Here is an 18,279-nt window from a genome sequence, read left to right on the forward strand (position 1 = left end):
GCAGCATGTTAAAAAAAGTAAAAAAACACGCAATAAATAGTAGTAACTGGTTTTATTATGTTACTAGTAAATAAAATTATTTTTACCTTGATTTAATTTCCAGCATTTCTTAATTAGGCTCCAGCTTCTCTCTAACTGTTAATTAATGATTAATAGAGTAAATTTCACATCATATTAAATTTACAAAATTAAAACCATGTTTCAACAGTATGTAACCGAGTGATGACAAAGGCAACTAAAAACAAAGAAAAGAACATAGCTATGTTTGAAATTATAAAAAAATTGAAAATCATTTAAATTTAAAACTGTTATTAATTGTGACTATAAATAGTAAAATTAATACCTTACTCTGTTATAAATTGTCTAAAGTAAAATCAAATTAACAGTGCTTGACACAGACATTAACACTGCTTGACACTGAATTCTAGCATAAGTTTTCTGCTCTTAGATTTCAACAACAATTAATTTCATTTTGCCTAGATCTATCTCTTTTACTTGACAACAACTATTTTCAAGTTGCCTATTAGCATTTACATTAATAACTTCTTTAAGCCTAATATTATCCATTTCAATTTCACTATTATCATTAAACATATTACCAGTAATATTAACTATTGTTACAACTGAATAACAAAAAAATGTAAAAGAACCTTACAAATTGTGATCTTTTCTAATTAAAGACTATATTTAAACTTAAGATTTATTGAAACATATCTTTTTATGTTTATAACATATTGAAACATATCTTTTTTATGTTTATAAACATATCTTTTTATGTTTATAAACCCTTTAACAAAAATATTAAACATTTATTTACATCAATTATCTTTAATTTAACAAAAAAATTAGACAACAATGCACAAAATTATTTAAGTAAGTGATCAACAAATTACTGACTGTAATCTGTTGATCACTTTCATGTCAACAAATTACAGTCAGTTTTCCATGTTAAATACATAAAATATATATCTAATATAAAATAAATCCAATATAAAATAAAAGTAAAATAGTAAATTTTCTCAAATCAGTACCAATTACTGTGTGAAGTGATTAAAAAACACTTCTGTTTGTTCCAATTGCACTAAAAAATAGCTTTCAGCTCTTTCCAATTGCACTAAAAAATAAAACAAAACTTGCTTAGTTACCTAGTTCTTAAGAATGTGAAAACAAATAAGTAAAAAACCAAGAACAAACAAACATTTATTTATTAAAATTACTGTATTTAAACAAATTAAATTAAACAAAGAACAATATCAATTCTACTTAAAGGCTAAGAAAAATTTTTCAGCTCAAATTTGCTTGCAGACCTTGCTTGTAAAACCATGAGAATAAGAAACGCATTCACAAAAGCCTAGAAACTACTTAAAAATGACATATGCAACATTGAAGTTTAGATGTTGACTGGACTAATTATTAGATGTTTTTCAAAAAATTCATAGAATTTACTATACTTTGTTCTTCTATACTGCATAAATCCATCATATGATAAATCTGAAATGAAAAAATGTAACAAATAAGTAAATACAAAGAAAAACATCATACATGAATCGAAAATCAATGTATCAATAGATTATTGTCAATAACAATAGGGGCATAGAAGTAGTTGTTTAAGGAAGTGCTAAAAATAATATCATATAACCTATACCTACATTTATAGATTCATTCACTCACTAACACAAAATGCATACATATAAATTATTATATAATAACATATATATATATATATATATATATATATATATATATATATATATATATATATATATATATATATATATATATATATATATATATATATATATATATATATATATATATATAGGTTGAATCGTATTTTATGTACGTAAACTAAAACAGTAAAAAGCGCAACTTTACATATTTAAAAGAAAAGCGCATAATTATTGCATAATTATGCAACCATTGTTAACACCTAAAATATGTTTGAAATCAATTTCTTTGAATACTTGTAAGTTAAAAGTTTGTTATTAACATTTTTCTAATTTAATCTTTTTTTTCTTTTTTTTTAAATTTATTCAAACTTGATAAGTTAATATGACTAGTTTAAGGAATTCATTAAAAATTAAATCCTTGTTTTCGACCGAATTTCTCCAAACAAATTCATGCAAATAACTCGTAAACAAGTCTTCACTTGTGCCACTTTGTTGACGAAGCTTTTTTTTTGCTCGCATCCACAGGTTTTCAATATTTTGAGTGTGAACATCAGGATTGTTAGGGTTCACGAAATTCTCCTCGTGCACAATAACTTCGTGCATATATATATTGTCATTCCAACTATCGATGTTTGCATACAATGCCCATCCATCTGATATGATATGTGAGCCAGGTAATATCCATCTTTCAATGGCAGCTCGAAGTGTTTCAACTGTTCTATCAGCCACTTCAACAAGGAAGCATTTTCCGGAGTTACGCTCAATTCCCCCGAATACCCAGTGACCTTGACGCCATAGGCCACGATGGTATTTCCTGTGATAAAACTTTGATTCGTCTATTTCTACCACAATTGGTTGGCCTGTAACGTCTATACCTCCAATTTCACATGAGTTTTCTTCGAGCCACTGTTCACAAAGCTCTCTACAAAAGTTTGACCAATCAACTACAGTGTGTTTGAGATCTACTTCTGCTTTGCGTGCAATGTCTTTTTGTGGAAAATCAACAGTAAATCCGTACATTATCAGTATAATTTGATAGATGGAAAGGTGACTTCTGGCGAAAAAACTATCAGTTCTGATGCTAAACTTTTTTTTACATTGTAGACAATACCAAGTTTTTCCGTCGACTACTCCTTTTCGATTTATAATTCCACATTGATTTTGACAAGAAGTGCACAGAAATGAGTTAGGTATAAGCCGATTACGGGCACACCAATTTATTACAGCATTTTCATCTGATAATATACGAGCTAATGTGGTAAGATTGTATCTTGAAGTTAAAATATCATTCGGTTGTACCAATTCATTATCTGGAACAATAAAGCGAGATGCTTGCGGTCTTGGCATTTTATAGTTTTTAAAAAAACAATTTTTTATACTTTACAAATATTTTCAGTTTAAAAGTTTTTATGAAAATTTAAAATTTAGTGAGATTCTTAATTATGCAAAATCTTTTGTTTAAAAACATTCCAAAAACAAAAGAACTTTTTAATTACTTTTTATTACGCAACAAAAAAGTTGCGCATTTTACTGTTATAGTTTACGTACATAAAATACGATTCAACCATATATATATATATATATATATATATATATATATATAATATATATATATATATATATATATATATATATATATATATATATATATATATATATATATATATATATATATTAGAATATAATAACTTTTATGCATGCATGTTATATATATATATATATATATATATATATATATATATATAAATATATATATATATATAAATATATGTATATATATATAAATATATATATATAATATATATGTATGTATTTGTATATATATTTATAATATATATACATATACATACAGAAATACACTTAAACATACTACTATATACGCACATATACATTTTAGCTGTATTTTAACTCTTATTAATAGTTAAAATAGAGATAAAATGTCTAATACATATACAACAATGGTGTCATCATTAGATTAAATTAAACACTCTAACAAATGTCAAAATTTATATCTGAATGTGTAACTAATGGATAAAAGTAAAATATTTGTTCTTACCAGTGTAACGGTTATATTAAAAGGTGAAGGAGAGTTTGAGTTTAAAAGTTTAATTAAAAGGTTAAAAAGCGTTTGAAAGATAAATTGCTTCAAATCAAATTCTCTTTACTTAGACCAAGCAACATATAAATAAAATATAATTATAAATACATTTATAAAACTTACGGGAAACTTTTACGATTTAAAAACACGCGGTAAAAAGTCGGTTAATGGTTGGCACGGAATGCCAACAGTTAGCCAACTTTAGCCAATACTGGCCCGTCAGTTGGACCAACTAAAGCGTGTTTACTGGGTACATTTTAAACATTTCCCCAATTTTTTGTTGTAATATTTTAACAAACAAAACAATTGTTTAACGTTTAATAGAGTTATACTTAATGATTTTTAGGTTAGGGAAGGAAGGAGGAGGGGAAGGGAGTTGTGATGTATCTGTTTTTTGCCGACTAACGCCTAAAAAACTGGTCCTGATAGGAAGCATTAAACCTTAGCAATTCTATCCAAAGTTAGCACTCTATCCATACTACCATAGCTGTATACGTTTTATTTCATACGGCAGTAGTCTTTCGAATATCTTCCACGTAAGTTTGAAGAAAGCATGGTGTACTCTAATGGTAACTAAGTTCTGGCTTCAGAACTGGAGGTCCGTTGTTTGAAGCAGGCGCTGGCTATATACGCTTTGTTTGTAAGGAAGAAGGTGTGACCTTCCTGGCTAAATGCTATTCAGCGGTGCTCTCTGATTTCACCGTAAGGACTTCTTGGAGCATCTAAATAACTAATAAAAAAACAAAATAATCCATAAACACATAAAAATGCATAAAAGAGATAACTGCCGTAAGATATAAAATATACCCAGAATATATATATTCTTTCGTTTGTTTATTAAGCACATATTTTACTATTTTTGTTCGTTATTTATATTTTACACTTATATTATTACAATAACTATTGATCTTTCTTTTTTAGCTTGTTGGCCTGCCTTAATAACACCACATTAAGAATGAAATATTATTTTTTAAAGTATTTAGTAATGGTTTTAATTGCTTTATTCATGCAAGCAGAGTTTAAAATACAAATCAAGAAACCTATTAAAAGCTTTAGGGTTACCATTATAATTATAAACAAACTTTTTTTTTTAAAAAAATATCTATATCAAATCTCTTATAATTTTTTTTTTTATAACAAACGAAAACTAGTAACTCGTTTTAAACGCACGTAAAACGGAAACGGTGAGGAAATTAAAAAAAAACAAAAAACGAACACATTCAATTACAATAATAGTGACAATGAAAAAGTTAACTTAAGTTAACAAAGCTTTTTACAGTAGTATTTTTTTTACAGTAGTATTTATTTTACAGTAGTATTTTTTACAGTAGTATTTATTTACAGTAGTATTTTACAGTAGTATTTATTTACTTTTTACGAGTTAAGATCATAAGTAATAGGTTGTAGGTATAAGATTTACAAATTGTATGCCGCTGTTTTACTTGCATTAATATATTGTGAAAATGCAAAAATGAGAGACGAAATAGAAAACATTTTTGTCACAAACGTATCGAATTCTAATTTCTCCGTTTTTTTTTTCTTTTACAAGTTTTTTATCTGACTTGGAAAATAAATAAAATATTAAAATAAAAAATAATAGTACGCAGCTGAGTTTTGTATATTTGTACGTTGAATAATTTATTTAAATGTATAATGTAAATGTATAATCATTTGAATATTAAATCGACTATTTTTGGGAATCGATAGGATGACGGTTGTCATACCAACATACCGCGAGTGTTATAAAATTTAAGTTATTTAATGACGAATTTAAAAACTTTATTGCTAATCAGCTTAATGACTTTTTAATAACGAGCTAGCGTTTTATTGCTAACCTTCGTAACCACTATGTAATTTAGTATTTTCGGTCGTTATAAAATATTTGATCACTGCAAAGTTCTTAACCAATCTTAATTTATATGATGTTAAAATTTTGTTGTTGTTTAATTTTACGTTTTTTATCTATACTCTTTAGCAAGTTTAAGATAAAAAATAAAATTATGTCATCAGATGATCAAACAATTAATAATTCTCCGGAAAAAGAAATTACATCGTATGTTCGTTTCAGAAAAAATGTGAAGACAGTAATATTGATTGGAGCTTCAGTAATGTTTTTTATTATTTAAAGTGACAAGTAATTTAATTTTATACTTATATTTTTCTAGTGAGATAAAAGGGGAAGAAAACTATTTTGAACTTAATTGTTAATAAGCAATAAATATTTTGATAGCACGTTTATACATGTGATATTTTAAATGAAATAAATTGGCAACTTTTAAAAACAAATTTTAATGATAATTTTATTTTTATTTAAAGGGGGATTTGGCTAAAAAGAAAATTTACCCAACATTTTGGTAACTTTTTATTTTTAACTTTTTCATTTTTGTTATGTTTTATAAATTAAAAAAAATTTTAACAACAGCAAAAATTACCAATTATGCTACATAGTTTCTAAATTTTTTCAAAATTATAATTAAAATTTTTATCATAGTTGATAGACTCTTGTGTAGTCTAGCTAAATCAAAAATAAAAACAAGAAATACAAGAAAGACAAAAATAATAACACATGGTGACAAATTTTTTGCACAAAACAAACAAAAGCAACATTAGTACAAAGAACAAAATGAATGAGTAAAAATAGTACAGTCTAATAAGCAACATATTTGTATTTTACTTCTGGAACTGAAATAATACTTTTTTGCCATTGTGACATACTGTGACAGTTTTTCTGTGTATGTTTGTACATATGTTGTACAAGATGTTTGTCAATTTTTTAAAACAAGAAAAGATTCTTTTTTGCAATTGATCTTGATTTATAACTTCCCAATACACATAGTCATTAAGGGTTAACCAGAAATCCTTAATGTGGTGTAATTCTAGAACATAATTATCAACTTTTATCACATAATTAAAGTTTCAAAAAAAAAAAGAAGTTCTTTTTCAATGTTTTCATCATCCAGAAGTGTGGTCCATAAATGATCACACTTCTGATACAATGCAAAGAAGCTAAGTTACGAAAAAATACATTAACATCACTGTGATGTTTGTTAAGAGAGAAATTAATTTTTTTATGATGCAATTATTTTTATACTCTGTTTGGTTAGTTGCTAGTTCCACAGAAGATATGCAATTCCACAAATTGTTTTTTAAAATTTACTTTTGCGGTTGTATTTTACAATTAGCCCAGGCAATTTTAATTCCTTTAAAAGTTTCAATTTGTTAATATTGTCACTTTAAAGACGTTTTTAATTGCAATTTTTGATTCATCTGAATTAAATCTAGCAGTTTTGAAACACAGTTTGATAGATTTATATTTTTTCTTTATTTTGTGAAGTTTGCAATAATCTATATACTTCATAAAAAGATTATTTGGTTTTAAACATTTATTACTTTAAATAATTGTTTCCTGTTTATTTATGGTTTGATCAATAAGTAAGTTAGCATTTGTTAAAGATAAAGACAAAATAATTAATGTTAAAAAAACAAAAATACCTCATTGTTATTATAGAAATCTTCTATAGTAACAATAGATAAAATTATTGCTTAACCAGCTCAAATCTGCATATTCAACCTTTGATTTATTTAAACTTGCATCAGAATCATATATTTTGAAAGGAGTGGAAGTTTGTAGGTCATTTAAAGTTTCACTTGGTGAAACTTGGTGAGTTGGTTACACTAATGAGAAAAGTAAATTCTAAAAATTTCAGTACAAAATTTCTTTAAAAAAAAAAAAATTTAGTAGCGAAAACATATTATATTTTTTGTTCATATTATATTTTTATAATATAAACAAGCTCTATACTTTTTAAACCTTATATATACACACACACACACACATATATATATATATATATATATATATATATATATATATATATATATATATATATATATATATACATATATATATATGTATATATATATATATATATATATATATATATATATATATATATATATATATATATATATATATATATATATATATATAAATATATAAATTATGTTAGTGTATTCTACAGAGTGCTCAATGTTCTTAAAGAACAGAGCAATAATAAATTAGTAAAAACACTTATCTATAAGATTAGTGTTTTTACTAATCTAATACATAATGTAATAATACATAGAATTATTATATTACTACATAATATAATAATTCTATGTATTATTATATTATGTAGTACTTTTATAAATTTTTGGTAGGCCATAAAATTAAGGTGACTGTGGCATTATTTTGGGTCTTAATCTTTTAGCAGTTTTGTCATCAATAATGTGGTGGGCCACCATGTGTTCAATTAGATTATTCACAGATCTTTTAGTAGGGTCATACTGTAAAGGTTTATATGTATTTCCATCTAAAAGTTCAAATATTTTTTGTACAGTCTTCTTTTTCAAGAATACAAATATGCAGATTCTATTTTATAGTTTTATACAGATTTGTACCAGGTTTGTTTGATTTTTAAAACAGACCAAGGATCTTCAAAATTTTAGAAGAATTCTGAATCATAGTTTTTTTGCCGTAGCAGATAAAGAATGTGGTGATATGGCTGAAAAACTGTACAGTTTACAAAGATGTCCAAGTGACAATTTTTCTTTGGACCACCAGATAATGGACCAAAATAATGCTGTAGGTGTGGTGTAGACACCACACATTCATGATCATCTTCTCTTTTGGCAAATACTACACCATATAAATACTAAAGTTTATATAAATATGAAAAGATATTGTTTTCCAGCATCTAAATAAATAGCAAGTATATGTATATACCCATATTATGTGTGCATAAAGCACATCTTGGAAGCTTTCATTCTTTCTGGAATAAAAGCTTGTGAGCTTCTATTCCGTCTCTTCAATATTAAGTCAAGCCTCATTCTACTCCACATTTTTCACCATCTTGAGCAGTTGCTTTATTAAATAGTAATCATTTTTTTCATCTTTTTTACAAGAACATCTCTCTTAAGAATGAATGTCTTTTTATTATTCCAAGAAGCCGATGTAAAAAGGTCTTGTCTGATGTTAAGTTTAGTTTTTCTCACTTTACTCAATCTTGTATCTTATTTCAGATGTTACATTCTAGAGACTTTTGGTAAGTCTTCAACACTGTCATTAACTAAAGTAAGTCTATCATTTAATCTCTTATTCATGGGTCTGATCTTTTTACTTATCCGCAGAATAAGATTTTTTTTGCAAAAAAATCTTACTCTAATTTGACTCCTAAAGCTTATGGCCACACTCTTCCTGCCAGTTAAACAGATTATCCCATTGTTAAACATCAAAATCAGTATGGCTTCCAATGCAAAAGTTAATTCTCAATTAAACACTTCTACAGTGAGTGCTCCAGACAAGATTTCCATTGTAGTCTTAAAAAGTGTTCTCCAGAACTCTCTTCAATTTTTGCTAAACTTTTAAAAAGTGCTAAATAAGTGGCTCCAATTTTTCAAACCTCTAGAAAACACTTTAACCTCTCCATCTATCCTACGATTAGCCTTCACTCTGTTATTAGTTTCTTTATAATAAGTTTTTAAGATTACTAAATTATTTCTTTCTAACTGCAGTATTAAAGTTATTTTTGAAGGCCTACACTCCTCTTTATTTCAAGTAACTTTAAGGGTTTACTTCTTTAGTTCTATCTACATTATCAATCTTCATAAAAATCTTACATTTAAAGTGCCTCTATTTGCTGTGCACTCAATTTTATACTCTTGTCTTTAAAAAAAATCTTCACTTTTTGATTGCTTAGAACAAGCAGTCGGTTTTTAATCTGATCTCTCTTCTGTAACAGCCTAAGGCTTGCAGTGGCTTGTGGATTTAAATTCTGGACTTAAAATTCGCAATTTTTTTTAGGCAATAAAACTCATTTATTTACTGTAAAAAAATATTGCAATATTTTTGGTACTTCTATATTGACGAATAACAACCCTCTTACACTCAGACAAAGTCTAAAAGCACATTGAAAATGTAGTTAGACCTGTTTTATTTGCCGAACTTGAACCACTCTCACAGAGTTGTAAGGTTGAATTTCTTTCTTTTTTCTACAAGTACTATCATGGGCAATGCTCAAATGAGCTATCATCTCTATTACGATAAACCAAAACTCATTCTTACTTGGCTTCTTATTCAACAAGTTGCATCCTTTTACTGTATCTGTGCCTTCATGCTATAAAATTTTTTATTAATCCAGTTTTTTTCCTTGCACATCAAAAAAGCCTTATAACTCTTCCCCATCTTCATGTTTTCCTTTTTAATACATCCTACAACTTTTAAATTCTTTAGTTAACCATTTTCTAGTATTTAAACCTATCCTCTATTTTAAAGTAACTCATAACTTAATAGTGGTTGCTTGCAATTTTGTTGGAAGTAAATTAGAGTTTAAAAATATATAAATATATGCCAGTATATAATAAATAGTAAATGTAAGTATAAAATTGTAATACAAAAAGTATTATAAATATTTTTCTAGCCCTGGCTATCAACCCCTGCTAAATCTTATAATTTTGCCGGGGCCAGGTTTGCAAAAAGTCTCATTTTTAGCTGGTCATTTACTTCTGGCATATAATATAAATATATATTGATATAAATATATATTGATATAAACACTTATATTTGCTGTTTATTTATATGTTGGCATACAATATCCTTACATATTAATACAAATTTTAGTAGGGAAGAATTGTCAATATTGGACACTTAATAAATAAATATTTTTCAACCAAAGATTTTGACACTATGAAACATTTATGATTTAATTAATACAAGTAGACAACTCTACTATATTTTTAACACAATTTGACTTGATTGATTGCACTTATTGGAAGTAAAACTAGATTTGTCAAGGTATCATTTTGTTCAAATCAAGGCAACTGGTTTCCTAAACTGAAATACTTTGATTCTTTAATCAGAACAGTTTGCTTCTTTTTAAAAAGTACCCAATAAAATCAATATAAATCTATTATAAATTAGTTTCATCTTTACAGTGACTATATAAACAAATTAAAACTTTTAAAAGGATTAAATTTGCCTGGGCAAAATGTACAAGCAATAGTTAAACAAATTGTTTCAACTATTATGTCATTTTTTTATTTTATTAATTAAAAATCACTAAATAAAGTATTAATTTTGAGGTTTGTGATTGGAACAGTTAAGTTTTGAATTGTGCCTGAACTATTTCTTAAACCCTTTGATTTTATAACTTATTAAGTAAGGAAAACTTTATAGTTCTGATTGGAGTGTTTTTTCACATCACTGCAATATTATGCTTGCAGCAATTTATAATCTTATTAATTGCATTATAAATCCATTCCCATTAAACAAAAAAAATCATATAACCCACAGAAGTATAATTTACCAGGTACAGTCTATATAATGTGAACACTAAAGTAAATCACCTAAAAAATTATGTAAAAAAGGCTTTAAATCAATGGTGCACCTGTATTTTTATAGGAAAATCTTTCAAAATCTCTTGAAACAGAAAATGAAAAATTTTACTAGAAAAATGAAAAATATAACCATGATTTTTTTTATTTCCAACTTAAATGCAAGTGTTCCAATTAAGGCGCTTATCCAATATCGGTACCTCTCCTCTATTTATATAGAGTAGTATTTGCCAAGTGAGATGATAATCAGGTGGATATGTGGTGTGTCTCTAACAAGACTAAAAAAAGTTATGATGTTAGACCAGTCTCTAACAAGAAGAAAATAAAAGCCATGATCTTAGGCAATCATAGATTAGGAATAGTGAGTGTATCAAACAAGGTTTGTCATTGAAAATTAAGGTAGTTTAAACATGTTGAGCAATGAGAGTACAGATAATTTGAGTATCAGTATGTAGAGAGGTAATAGTTGCAAGAGAGAAGGGTAAAAGTAAGTAAATTTGGAGAAAGTGTTACATATGGTATTAACAAGCTTCAGTTAAGGAAAGAAGATGCTCAAGATTGTTTATATTAGGGAAATTGTATAAGTTGGGGAGGCTAAACTAATGGTGATGACGTTGATGATGATAATAATAATGATAATGATGATTAAAAGAAAGCCAGGGCCAGGTTTGTGACAGGGGCTGCATAAACATTAATACATCCTAAAAAATATATAAAATTTTCATTTGAATTTCATGTTATATTTTATATATGTATATATTATTTATATGTATATATATATACATATAAACATTGGGATGATCAATATAAGATAGTGATAATAATTATGATGATCATCACAATGTTTATATTTATATATATACATATAAATAATATATACATATATAAAATATAACATGAATTTCAAATAAAAATTTTATATTTTTTTTGAAAGTATTAATGTTTATGCAGCCCCTGTCACAAATCTGGCCCTGGCTTTCTTTCAACAAACTTGGCCCTGGTCAAATATCAACTCTAGTCACTCACTACTGATTAGGTTTAATTCAAATAAGAATTATGAAGTAAATTGTAAGCTTTATATTAAATTGAGGTTTTTAAATTGCTTAGGTTTGTTAAATACTTGTCAATGAATAAAACAATTGAGACCATCACTATGTAGCTGAAAAGCAAGCAGCATATTTACAGCATTTAAAAAATCACTACTAACATGTCACTATGAACAAAGTCATAAATAATTTGCAGAATGGCATTTTTTTGCTACATCACAAGAAAAGAGTGCCTGTGATGATGTTGAAGGCTCTGTCAAGCAACATATAGCAAGGTGAAGACAATCATTAGTAGTTGCTATCAGAATATCAAAAGAATACATTTTTTATACAGTTCAAATAATGCAATTACATTACAGTGCATAAGTTTTAAATTATAAGTATGTTATACTAATTGTTCAACAACACCTGTAATCACCATTGTTTTATAACACAGTTTCAAGCTTTTTTACATATGAAAAGGTTATCATTTTCATTTACCATGTTTATACAAATGTAAATATTTCAACAATGCAGCAGATTAATATGAGGCTTTTTTTTTTTTCACCAAAATTTTATGTAGCATGTTTTAATGATGCAAAATGGCTTTAGTGCAACATTGTGGAAATATTAAAAAAAATTCAGATATTCTGTTTTCCTCAAACACTTTTACTTTGTTACATAAAGGAAATGTTTGCTGGATCCCAATAATACGCATTTTATGCAAAATTTGATCTTTAAATGTTTAACCAGCAACAGGCAAATGCTATGAGCTATTGGCTCAAGAAACAATTGAAATAATACATTAGTAAAATAACCTATATAAATAACATAATTATATAAAAGATATTGAAATAATAAAGAAAAATTTTTCTAAAAAATAAAAATTAGAAACCTGATTGCCTGTTTGTTGTTATTAGATAGCCTGGATACATTTCTTTAGAACTTGTTTTTTTGTGTATTGCCGTACAAAATTGCCGTGTTTATGTTCAGAGTGATTCATCAACATAATTTTAACTGACTGTTGCATAAATTCTAACAATGTGATCTCATATACTTTTTTCTCTTCACTTCTTTTCTTTATCTTACTTTTACTACATCTTGTTCTTTATATTCAAGTTATTGTTCCAATATTTTTCAAGTCGAGTTAAACAAGCTGCATTGCCATAATCTTTAACTCAGCATTTTTGTGATGAATCTTTTCCTTATTCATTAAATACCTTTATCTCCAGGTGTAGTGTTAAAAAAGCCTGAGCCATCTGCACATTTAAAAACCGTATCCATAGAGACCAGTACCACCTTTTAAGACAGGTTGAGTTTTTTGTATTCTGATTAAATAAGTCTATTCCGCCTATTATCTTTTACTATAAGATAATTACCATACAAGGACAAGAAACATTGATCTATACCTTGTCTTAACCATTGTACCTCACAAATACCTAGTAAATAAGAACAATATTATAGGCTTTTTTAATTCAAGATTTAGACATAAGTTTTTTTAAATAAATTTTCATTTTTCTGAACTTTAAAAACATAAAAATAAAACAAAAAATGAAATATTTTAAACTTTTAATTAAAAAAAAAACCTGCATGGTTAGGACCAGAAAAATTGTTGGCAAGAACCTTGCTATCCATCCAGATAGTTACACAGTTGCTATTATCATAAATAGATTTCATAGTACCTTTACTCATTTTCTTTTTTACCTGCTTCTTAGTAGGTATTGGTACACCTACAAGCCTGTTCTGTCAGAGTGTACCTGAGGTAAAGTACTTTTTTTTGCAAGAGGCAAGATAAAATCAAATTTTTTCACAACAAAACAATTAAGCAAATAAAAAGTTTACAAATTACTGACCTACAACTCCACAATCATGTTCTCCAAAATCATGAAGAAGATCAAAAGATGTAATAAGATTATCACAGACTACTTTGGTCCCCTTCCTCAATCTATACTGCTCAAAAAGGTTCAAAGCAATATCAGGACCTTGCCCAAGCCCTTTGTTTTGAATTTTTGTTTTCAATCCAGCATAAAGCTGGCAGGCTATAAGTTCTCCTTCAGCAGTTGCCAGACACCAAACTTTCCAGCTATATCTTGGAAAAAGCCATACTGCATAGGTATTATTTATAGATATTGTCTAAAAAAGATTGATGCATTAGTTATTTACAGATCTGATCAAAGAGTGGCTGAACTTTCCAAAATGCATCAGTAAGATCCACACCCTGCTCTATAACAAAGTAAGTAAACTTGAGCAGATCATTAAAGTTGTCTCTAGAAATAGCTCTTTTGATGAACATTTTGTGTGTCTTCTTTTTCTTCCTAATATAACCTTCTGTTAGCAGGTGTTATATAACCAGTCACATAATAGATTAATATATTTTCCTTGTTCATTAGGAAAGCCTTGTCTGAACATCCTTTCTTACAACCATACTCCTTGGATTTGTTGGAAACTTATCTAAAAACAATCATAAAAAGTCATAAAGAAGTAAACTATCATCTTAGGTGATTTCACAGTAGTTTCTTGGAATTCAGGTACTTTAGCTCCAGAACAATCACTAAAAGTGTTACTCCAAACACGATTTTAAAGTTATATTTAATACAAAATCAAAACCTATAGATCAACTTACTATTTACTAATGTAGTTTAAGCATGCATTTTTATAAAACAGTAATAAAAATAATAAAATACCTTTTAGAATGGGGTGTTGATAATGAGCTTCACATGTTGTTTTTGCATTAACTTTGAGCTGTTGTCTCTGATAAACAAGCAAATTTAATCGGTTGTCGTTAACTAACAAGTAAGAAGTATGTGTCTAGGACTACTTCACAAAATTATATACTGATCTTTTTTAGAAATTTATAAAGAAAAAAAACTTATGAAATATACTAATTTAATTGGGGCATAGCTTTTTTTGTCCTTTTAAGGACATCTGGCACTTATGGGTTGATGCATATTTAATGATTCAATCATTTTTATTACATAATGAATTAAAAATCTATTACATAAATCATTTAACTTATCTTATTTGGTATTTGTTTTAATCTAAATTTAAACATAATGATAAACCAAATAATTTGGTTTGTACTTGCAGATGTTAAACAAGAGGTGAAATAGTTGGGGATAAAATAGTTGGGGGGAGGAAAATGATGTTACAAAATTTTCAGTCAAAGGTTGAATTGTAATAGTTTGGGTGGAAAGTAAAATAAAACTCTGTCTTTTCTTTTTTATCTAATAAGATGTACATTTTCAATGCAGTCTTTTTACTATCTGATTTTATAAACTCAATGCTTTTATATGTGTATACTCAATACTTTGTTTGTATATAAACCCACTTCATGCATCAGGTGTAAAATTACACTTAAGTAATTGTAAGGTAGAATGTTTGTAAAAGACACACTTTGTAATGTGAAATGTTTGATAACCAATTGATAAAATTAATCAAGAGAAAAGTATAATTTTTTCTAAGATAAGAATGTTCTCGGAGATAGTTTGCGTGGTAAAAAGTAAATTAGTATGCAGATCTGAAACTATTTAAAATCTGAGTTTAGTTTCAAGGTTTGTTTGTAGTAATGATTTTGAAAAAAAAAAATATATATCAAGCCTTCCCAGGATCGCGTGCAGTCGTACGCCTTGTATGTCCACGCTTAAATTAATTTTTTTAGACAACTTGACCACGTTTTTATATAGTAAGCATTTTAAGAATTCGCGGCAAAACAAAGCAATAAGAAACTAGAGAATAAAACAGCAATACTCAAAGAAAAGAATCGAAGACTATGCGAAATTCTAAATAAAATAAGCTAAAAAAAATTTAATATTAAAAGAAGAAAATTGTTATCAAAAAATAATATACCCAAATATTTTCCTTATTTTGTTTTCTTATTTTTTAGGCGTTTGTTATTTTCCACTACTTAAATTGATACAAGTCGAGGAAAAAGTAGATAAGAATATAACGAAAATAAAAATATTTTTTGATATACAATTTCTTCAAGACTTGTTTCAGTCAGTATATAAAAGAAATACTTTATAAACTGCGCTAGAAACATGGCCAGTTTTTAAATTTCTTTTTCAAATGTTTTTGCTAAACTTTCCTGCTTTTATCAATGCACAGGAAATTGAGAAAACTAATTACTATTTATTTGTAAAAAAAATATTTTTATTTTTAACAAGTTTTTTATGTAAAAAAAATGAAATGATGCTGCAAAATTTTGTGGGCTAGTGCATTGGTAATTTACTGAACTTTCTTAACAAAATTTTTAGGAGCCTATTTAAAACTTTTTTTCAGTTTTTAAATACATTTTTTTAAACAGCACAATCATTATGTTCATAATTAGGGTTAGGACTATTGTAATTGTAATGAAAACAATAACAGTAACAATAATTATTGTATTAACTTAATTTAGAAACAATAACAATACTTGTGATTTACAACTATTATAATTCTGTAATACAATAACAATAAATATTGTATTGCAATTCATCTTTATAAAACAATAACAATATCTGAAAAAAAATCTATTGTAATGACCCACTACAATAACAATAAATATTGTATTGTAAATCGTCTTTGTAATACCATAACAATATATTGTTATTGTAATAAAAAAAATTATTTTAGTGTCAAAATTTAATAAATGTTTTAATAGTCCAGTTGCCGACTATATACCCTTGTACCCTTGAAATAATATTTTTTACAAATAAATAACAATTTATTTTCTTATTTTCTTATTATATAAGTATTAAGAAAAAACGTCAAATATAGCAAAAACCTTTTTAAAGCGAAAAGATGTAATAACGAATAAATGTATTAAATAAATAAATGTAAGGAAAAAAAATTAACAAAACTTCTTATAGTTCTAACATACATAGCAAGTTAGTTTCTTAATTATACGAACTGATAAAAATCGTGAATAAGTTGCATATCAAAATTTTAATCGTTGTTAAATTGTAATAAAAGATGTTTTTTTCAACAACGACTCTAAAAAAAGAATATAAGTTGTGTTAAAAATTTTTATTAAAAAAAGTATATTTTTTTTATTATTAAATTTTGTAGTTTATTTAATTAAACTTGATATTTCGTTACAATTTTGTTTCCTTTTTTTAGGATTGTTTTATTTTTTCTTAGCAGATAAGTTTAGCTTTTTGCTGCAAATTATTGAAACGCTTTATAAGTTAAAAAGATACAAACTGCTGTGATCAGTTTGTCTAAAAAAAGTACTTTAAACTTGGACAAACAAGGCATGCGACCGCACGCGATTCCCAGGAAGGCTATATATATATATACACATTCACACACTCTTTTTTGTTTGTTTTTAAAAACATTCTGAGTATCAGGTCATTTTTAGGTTTTTTTAAATTTTAATTGGTCAGGTCAGTTTTAGATTTTTTTTAAAAAGTGTTTAAAATACCGAAAAAACTTTTCTTTTTTAAAAATTTTTTTCTTTAATTATTTGATAGATTGCGTGCCCCAACCAAACCTGCAGTCAATGTAGCAGCACTTCCTTGTAGCAGCTGGCTATAAGATAGTCAATGTAGCAACACTCTGCACATGTTACACAGTAATAAAATAAAAGTTAAACATTCAGAATGTTTTATTTTAAAAAAAATAAACTATAAATATTTAGAATGTTTTTAAAAACATTCTAGTCTTTTAATTGATTTTTTGTGGCTTTGTGTGTGTGTGTATACACACACACACACACACACACACACACACACACACACACACACACGCACGCACGCACGCACGCACACACACACACACACACAAAACACATAATTAAGGTTAGATTATAATAAAATGCATAAATTTAATTGAGGAAACTAATTAAGTTTAATGTTTTTTTAAAAAGGTAGTCGAAAAGTTTCTTCCATAAACTGTAGTTTTAAAGAGAGTGCTAATAAACCAGACCAGAAAAAGTTTAAAAACTTAAATAGTTTTTTTTCTCTTAAATGATAGATTTCTTGCCCAAACCAAACCCTCAGTCGATGTAGCAGCACTCCCTTGTAGCAACAGACTATAAGATAGTCGATGTAGCAACACTTTCTTGTAGCAGCAGGCTATAAAATAGTCGATGTAGCAACACTCCACACATGTTTTAAAAATATGTTTTTAATAA

The 18,279-nt window shown here is 26.7% G+C and overlaps 1 protein-coding gene across 2 annotated transcripts in view; it reads left to right on the plus strand.

The window, feature by feature from the left end:
• Positions 1-5,505: 5,505 nt before the first annotated feature.
• LOC100204193 (glucose-6-phosphate 1-dehydrogenase) overlaps positions 5,506-18,279 on the plus strand; it is a 43,070-nt gene continuing 30,296 nt past the window's right edge. Inside the window, exons 1-2 of one of the 2 annotated variants that reach the window (XM_065818178.1) lie at positions 5,506-5,873; positions 6,085-6,122. In XM_065818178.1, the coding sequence (XP_065674250.1) occupies positions 5,688-5,873; positions 6,085-6,122 (224 nt within the window). In that variant the 5' untranslated portion in view covers positions 5,506-5,687. Of the gene's footprint in view, positions 5,903-6,084; positions 6,123-18,279 lie in introns of both variants that reach the window. The other variant, XM_065818179.1, reaches the window with a different exon arrangement.

This window comes from Hydra vulgaris, chromosome 14, assembly GCF_038396675.1.
Source record: "Hydra vulgaris chromosome 14, alternate assembly HydraT2T_AEP".
NCBI classification, from domain to species: domain Eukaryota; kingdom Metazoa; phylum Cnidaria; class Hydrozoa; order Anthoathecata; family Hydridae; genus Hydra; species Hydra vulgaris.